Source organism: Pteropus vampyrus, unplaced genomic scaffold, assembly GCF_000151845.1.
Source record: "Pteropus vampyrus isolate Shadow unplaced genomic scaffold, Pvam_2.0 Scaffold178, whole genome shotgun sequence".
Lineage (NCBI taxonomy): Eukaryota > Metazoa > Chordata > Mammalia > Chiroptera > Pteropodidae > Pteropus > Pteropus vampyrus.
In genome coordinates, this window is record NW_011888959.1 from 833,858 (window position 1) to 841,389 (window position 7,532).

The 7,532-nt window shown below is 50.0% G+C and overlaps 1 protein-coding gene across 1 annotated transcript in view; it reads right to left on the bottom strand.

Moving 5' to 3' along the window:
* PPP2R5C (protein phosphatase 2 regulatory subunit B'gamma) overlaps positions 1-6,646 on the bottom strand; it is a 92,603-nt gene extending 85,957 nt beyond the window's left edge. The window contains 1 exon segment of the mRNA XM_023537136.1: positions 6,416-6,646. Within this exon segment, the coding sequence (XP_023392904.1) occupies positions 6,416-6,509 (94 nt within the window). The 5' untranslated portion in view covers positions 6,510-6,646.
* Between the last annotated feature and the right edge of the window lie 886 nt (positions 6,647-7,532).

A 7,532-nucleotide genomic window follows, 5' to 3' on the forward strand; every position in this document is an offset into this window, starting at 1 on the left:
ACCTAGAAAAGAGATGATAACCACGGCGACCACAAACACTGAGTCGTAAAACACTCAGGCACCATTTCAAGCACCTGATGTGCACTCACGCATTTCACCCTCACAGAACCCGAGAGGCTGGTCATGTCACTCCCATTTCATTCCTGCGCTTCCAGGCACAGCGAGAGAGTGGCTTGCCCATGGTGGCTCAGTTGGCCAGGGGTGGGGTGGAGTAGGGGGCAGGGTCTCACCCAGCCCTGTGGCTTCAGACCCCCACCCTTAACCACTAAGCACGGTTTTATCTTACAGTATGCCTTAAAGGCCGTTATCCTTTAAAAGACCAATAAAAATGCCAATAAACATCAAAAAAAAGGTGCACACCCGAAATACCGTTTGGTAAAATGGTGCAGCGGTCTGTGTGGGCACCGAGTTAGTAAGGAGGGGACTGTGCCAGCAGGCAGGGCACCCCTGCTGTGAGGCTGCCTGCTGCAGGGTCTTGGGGGGCTGGGATCTGGTACCCAGGCCTGGCTGCAGGGTCTCAACCTCGCCCCCCCCAGGCGGCCAAGCCCCTGCCTGGTTAGCTCACTGACAGCCACCAGTTGTCAACAATGGAATAAAAGGAGAAACTAGGAAAAGCCAAAACTCGAATATAAAAGACCACTGCTCACTACTGAGGAAACGATTCCAAGTAATTAATTACATTTCCTTTGCATGTTTTTCTCTGAAGCAGGACATTTTAAAGATCTCTCTCTCACATTTGAAAAAGTTGAAAGCTACAAAGAAGTGAATGAATCCCTGATACCCGCCCCCCCTGGATTCAGCGACTGTTCGTGTTTTACCGTATTTGCTGTACAGTCGAGTCTCTTTCTCTTTATCATCTGCAGTAGGTCACAGACACGACGACAGCGCACCCCTAACTACTTCGGCCTGCAACCGGAGCGGAAGGACAGCCCTGGACACCACGGCCACTGCTGTGCCCGGCGGGCTAGCGGAATTCCACGGCCGCCGTGTCAGCCCGCGACGGCCTCCAGTGGCCTCGACTATCCACTAGGTTCGATTTGGGTTTTATGAGAACAAAGATCTGATGTAGATTCACCCGCCGTATTTCACTATTCGATCTCTTCAGTTTTATTTTTACAAACTAGAAGGGTTTCTGAGCTATGAGCAATTAAGGGCCCGAGGCGCAGCCAGCCCTCACTCCCGAGAGCCGTGGTCTGTCCCGCGCCCCAGAGCCGCAAGGTTTTTACATGCAGTGAGAGGAACTGTTTACCCCCTTTTTAGAGCTCTCCACGTCTCCATATCCTTGGTGGCACCATTTCCGTGTGACGGGGAGAGGAGGCTGAGTCTGATGCAAAGCCCAGAGCAGTGGGAGCTGTGTCCTGTCCACTTGTTCAACCAGGTAGGTACCTTGTCCAGCTTCTCAGGAGCCTGACCAGTATTACTGGACTGACCAGGTCATTAGCTAAGAAATACACCAACGACTATGACCTGAGTGCTCATTCACAGAAACGACTTTTGATTTCAACCCACGGCACTGACTGACTGAGTGCCTACACGCAGGGACAAAGCCAGGCGTGTGAGACGCATCCAGCTGACCACGACCTTCCCCAGGATGCTCAACATGCAGGACGTACAAAAATCAGGCCAACAGTGAATACCTGGGCGACTTGGGAAGTGGAAATGCGGCCTCAGGGAAGGGCATCTTCAGTTTTCCCCGACACCGAGAACGTGTGAGTGGAGTTTCACAAACTCTCATTCAGACCTGACACGAGTTTGAACTCCAGACCCTCGAACACATATCAGCACAGAACACAGCGACAGGCAGGAGGAGGTACGCGCGACGCGAGAGCCTCTGCCCCTCGCCGCCCCGAGCGGCACAGAGGGGCGGTGAGCTGACGCCGGGTTCATCTGCTCTGTGGTCCTGGGCGAGACGCGGCCTCCAGCTCTCCCGGTGCCCCGGCCGCTGGGCAGATCCCGGGGAGCACGGAGGTGGGGGGACTGGCCCTGGCCGGTACACCGAAGGCGCTCCGTAACTGCTGCCTCCCCTCCCGGGACAGCCACCGGCAGCGGCTTGGGGACATTCGACTGGCACAGGGGGCAGGGGCCCCGGATTGGGCCTTACAGGCTGGTGACCTTGGACGCGTCCTGCTCACCGCCCAGGCAGGAAGGCCGGGGGCAGAGGTGAGGGAGAGTGCCGAAGGACTGAAGAGCCCACCACGCCACGACATGGGACATCGAACCGAGCCGCTCGCCTGTACGGTCTGTCCTCTTCCTGGGTGTAAACACACACCCTTTTCTTGACTACTGACCCCACCGTTTTATTTTTCTACACGATTAACATATTGTAATGAAAAAATTCTAGTTTAGCTTTTGCTGCAAGGCAGGAATGATGATCATAAATCTCTGAACAGACATTGTACCCAAGTTCAAGGGCAGAGCAACTAACAACAGTGTGCGGGCCTTGCACAAGCGTGCACCCCTCCCCACCTGTTCCTCTGGCTAAGCGCCGCACCTTGGGATACAGAAGAGACCGCTTCACGTAGAGGGTCAGTACAGGTGAGCTGTGAGGCTGCGTCTCGAAGTCACTGCACAGACAGCGACAGCTACACAACTACAGTCACCTGAGCTGAGCCGATGCAGCGCGCGGAGCGAGTGGCTCCCTGGCCCCGTCTTCTGAAGGGCCCTTCACTCTGGTCAGCACTGAGACCCTCTTCCTTCAACACCCGGGGCGTGAGGGCGACCCCAGGCACCGCCCCCACGGTGTCCCCGACAGCACGCGGGCGGGTGTGCTCCCCGCCCGGGGACCCAAGTGCGCTGTGAGCGGGTTTCACTAGTGGTGCCGGCCGGGGTCTCAGGTTGAGGGCAGCGGGAGGTGACAGAAGTGACACCAGGGCCTGACGCCCACGCAGCCTTCCTGCACGGTCTTCTCTAAGTTTTTACTGGAAAGGCGAAGATTTTCCTAGAATCGATGATCCAGAAAGACTTGTGAGAAGACAAACTTTTCTACAATGCAATATTCCTGCATTCCCCCGGAATCACGGGTTTACACAAAAAGGGTAACTTGCTCTCTGGCTCCGCAGCAGTCTCCCACAGACAGGCCCACCCCAGGGTGGGGGACCCTGCTAACGCCCAGGACGAGGCTGGAGCGGCCAACTTCCCGAGGCCAGGAAAAAGCCAGCCGGGAGAGGATCAGCGCACTTTCCTCTCCTCTCTGGCCACTGACATCTTTCTGGTGTGGCCGTTCCCACCACAATCCCAGCTGTGGAGGTAAGCGTGAGCCCTGCGGAGGCCTGGCCCCCGAAACCCCAGCAAGCCACCACGCGGAGCACGCCTGTGTGACACCTGCGTTACCACGCTCAACAGGCAACTAAAAAACTCAAAGAAGAGTCTAGGAAAGGGACCCGCAAACCAAGGCCCCTGGGCCCGACCTGGCCCGCCACCTGCTTTTGTAAATAAAGCTTCGCTGGGACACACACTGTCGCGCCCCTTCCTTTACTTACTGTTTACAGCTGTTTTAATCACAGCCCAAAATAGTGACTGCCCAGAAACTGAAAAACGTCGTCAGTCTCCACCAGAGCCACGCTGTCCAACACAGAAGCCACCAGACGCGTGTGTGTGCTTACGTTCAAAATGAAATTTAAAATTCAATTGCATCGTTAGTTGAGCTAGCCACATTTTCAGCGCTTAACGGTCACATGTGGCCAGGGACCACGGCAGGGGACGGCACAGAACATTTCCTTCATCTCACAGTTCTGGAGGGCGCTGCAAGTTCAGGATTTAAGTCATCAAGCTAAATTTACAGCCATCGAGCTCCAGGTGCCGCTTCCTCCTCCTGACAGAAAAGCTCACACTCAGTTTCGGCGGCACGTCCCTTCTGCACTTGAACTTCTTAGGATATGTGAATTCACCATATTAATCAAAAACTCCATACTATTTAGTAGAAGGTAACTATCAAACCACTGGGGCTACCAGTCAGTCTAGTGATAGTATTGTTTGTCTGAGAGACTGTCCCCTCCTTCCCCTGGCTACCGCCCAGGGGACTATAAACTGGGAAAGCTGGACCTTGCTGGCCCGAGGTAGGGAACCGACAAAGAAATGAACCCTGGGCACTAAATTGTCATACAAGAGGCCACTGAAACAGATGGATGGTGATAAGGCACTAGAAAAAACTGCTATTATAACCCTGTGGAAAAAGGTTCTACAAACAGCCCAGATTTTTATTAAAAAAATTTTTTTTTATTTTATAAAGATCCAAACAAGACAACACAGCTTCCTGCATTTGGACCCTGGCCCCACCACTGTGTGACCTTGGGCAGGTGACCCTCCCTTTTGTGTGGAAGACCCCTCCTCCCTAAGTGGAGACCTGGGGTCCCCAGAGAGGGAGGGGACGCTCGGTGCTGCCCCTGACTGCCCTTTCCCAACACTATATCAGTCCCTGCACCCAGGCCCCTGCCCAGAGCTGGCATCGGGGGCCCTGCTGGTCTCCCCAGTAACCCCTGGGCTCCTCCGGGCCAGGCCGTGTCTGTCATGGTAATGACCCTCAGCACTGGACACACAGCAGAGCTGCTAACTGGATGTTAAACTGATCAAGACTCAAAAAGCCACTAAAGATAAAAACAATTTTGCCAAACCTCACATGAACATGCTTTCTCTTAAAAAGTTCTTATGAGTCAGTCAAGCATTCTTCAGGTTTTGAAATTAGAAATTAGGCCACCGTCTGAATTAGAAGTTAGCTTTACGTCCCTAAAGGTTACCCCCTCCTCAAAAACTCAAGTCCCGTTCAGTAACGCATTCTCTCCTTTCCGTCCACGATGAGAGAGCCACCAACGACCACCCAACCAACAGCGAGAAGTCCAAACCGGTCATAAGGAGGTCTTGAAATTAAAAAAAAAAAATAAAAATAAAAACAATCAATAGTATGAGATATAAAATCAAGTGATTCCATTTCAGAATAAATTCATAGTTCAAAAAATAACTAGTCCACTCAGTGTCTAATAAATCAGAAAGCTCGCAAACCAAAAAAATCCTTTATAAAGCTACCCTACAAGTATAAAAATAGACATTTCATATGCAATGAAATCATCGTATTGCTAACTAGTCGGTCCGTGTTTAAGAACTTAAATCGAAAGTTACGTTTCGTATTTGCCCCTTTGGTTCCTGCAGCTAAAATATCCACACGCCGGGCCGTGGTTTGCCCTTGGCCGTGGTTTGCGGGGCCGTGCAAAACCATGAATTCTCTGCCCGGCCTCCAAGTTGGGCACTGTGGACAGTGATTTCCACCAGCTTCAGTGAAGAGGTGTGGAGAGAAAAGCAGCACCCACTTCATTCCGAGGGCTGAGTGTTCATTTGCTTTATCTTCCCCGGGTCCACCCTGGGATCTGAAAAATCCTGTCTGGCACTTTAGTCATACGAACTATTAGTCACCTATAATCCTGCCCCCACCCTTCCTTAGCACGGTTTAAAGGCGATTCTGACAGTTAAGACTGTTTTGGGAGGCACCACTGTGACATTAAAAAATTTATAAAGTGATCTGAGGAGGCTTAACTTTCATTTTCTAGTTTGCCCGATTCCGAACGAAAAAAATTTACATGACCGATATTTAAAAATAACAACTACGAAGAAGTATACTACTACCCCGATAGAGTTTAATAGAACTGTTATTAATCACTGTAGTAGTAACTGTGTTTTTAAGGTAAATACGTGTTAACCCAAATTCTGTATAAACTGTATAAGGCAAAGCGTAATCACATCCTCATTGAAAACTTGCTGTCATGTTAAATTTTAAAGTCAAGCGGCCACACGGAGCCAATGCAAACGCAAGGTATTTATTTCATAAGTCCGGGAAGGCACTAACATTTCCGAAATTACGACCCACGGTGGGTTTCTGCATTTCAAAGCACGAGTGCATCTCTCTTTTAGGCTCCACGTCAAGCATGGAAAGAACCTTTTACAGGAAGCTCTTTTCTAGTCGTTCCTGCACATTTTCTGACTGCAATTCATCTTTAACTCAGAGATCGTCCCCGATAAAACCCTGGCGGTATCAAGCAACACAGACGTAACAGAAACTCCGCGAACAGGCGACTTGGCCAGGCGCTGCCGGCCCGCCTCTCCCTCCCACCCCCACCCAATACCTTCCCCGGGCAGTGACTTCACATCCTTTGACATCAGCACAGCTCGGAAAGGGGGATGGGAGAGCGAGCAGAAAGCAGAAAAACCAGCTTTGAACTATGCATGCAAGGCCTCTCGACACTCGAATTCTGTAAGTAGTTCGTAAAACGCCAGACTGCAGTGACACGCCCCACCTCCCCGGTTCCGTCTGCAGCGAAACGGCATGCATTCGGCTAGAAAGGACTTCCTGCTCTCCTTATCTGAAGCACAATAGCCATTTATTAACTAACCACAGAAGGTTCCGACTCTGAAGCACACAACAACTCACCTCGAATATGGAGAAGCGCCACGGGCTGGAAAGGCCCGTTGGAGCTGGCCGCATCCACCACCATCCTGCTGCCCGCTTTATTACATGTCAACATCTAGGCTCAGCGGGGAAGGCAATGGGCTCCTTAAGGCGAGAAACCAGCCTCCATTTTAGTTTAAAAAAAAAAGACAAACTGGGGCTCTGCAGCTGGAGGGAACTGGCTGGCTCGTGACGTCAGCAGGCACGGAGCCCGCCGATTGGCCGGAAGCTGCAACTTAAAATGACACTAAAAAAACTGCAAAGGGAAAGAGCGTTCTGTTTGGCTGTCAGCGTGCATGGAAAGCCGAGGCGTTTTCCGGCTTTCTGCAGTCTTCGTTTCTCTGTAACTTTTAGGCAAAGACCCATCTCTTAGGGGCAGAACTGGGGCCACATCTCCGGCCGGACTGTAAACGGAGATACCAAAAAAAAGTGTGTGTGTGTGTGTGTGTGTGTGTGTCCACGAGAACTTTCCATTTCAGCGTTTCCCTAACAGGTACCCTAAAGTCAAAGTCGACGGTACCTTCTATCTGCCTGACCACCTCCTATTTTCTATTCTAATTACTCTAACGTCTATCATATTTAGCACGGTGGCAATCCGCGTTTTTTTTATTTGTTTGTTTTTAAGCAAATGGCTACTCAAATATTGCACAATTCCAATTCATTACTTCGGACTCTTGTTCAACCTCTCCTACTACCAAGTTGTAAACCTGTAACCCTCAAACACTGTTTTTTTTCTCGACATTAATTTTTTATCGAAATGATTCAGTTAAAAATTTAAAAAAATTTTAGATTACATGGAAAGCGAAAGCTTCTTTAAATTTAGTCACTAGAAAGTAGGAGTTAAAAAAAGCCATAAAATAAAATTCAGTGTTTATTTTTGTATCTTACAGATGTTAACGTGTTACTTTTAGATACTCTGTTTCAGATACTTTGTTGAAATTAAAAATATATTTCAATTATTTTTAAGGAGCTAGTATTAACATCTAGTATTCAGATCTTAATTTCCTATCTTTAAAAAGGTTAATGAAAAAGCTGTTCCAAGAAGAAAGACATCGTTTCGGAATTGTAATATCCTTGGGGGCGGCAAGGAGTTCGGGTA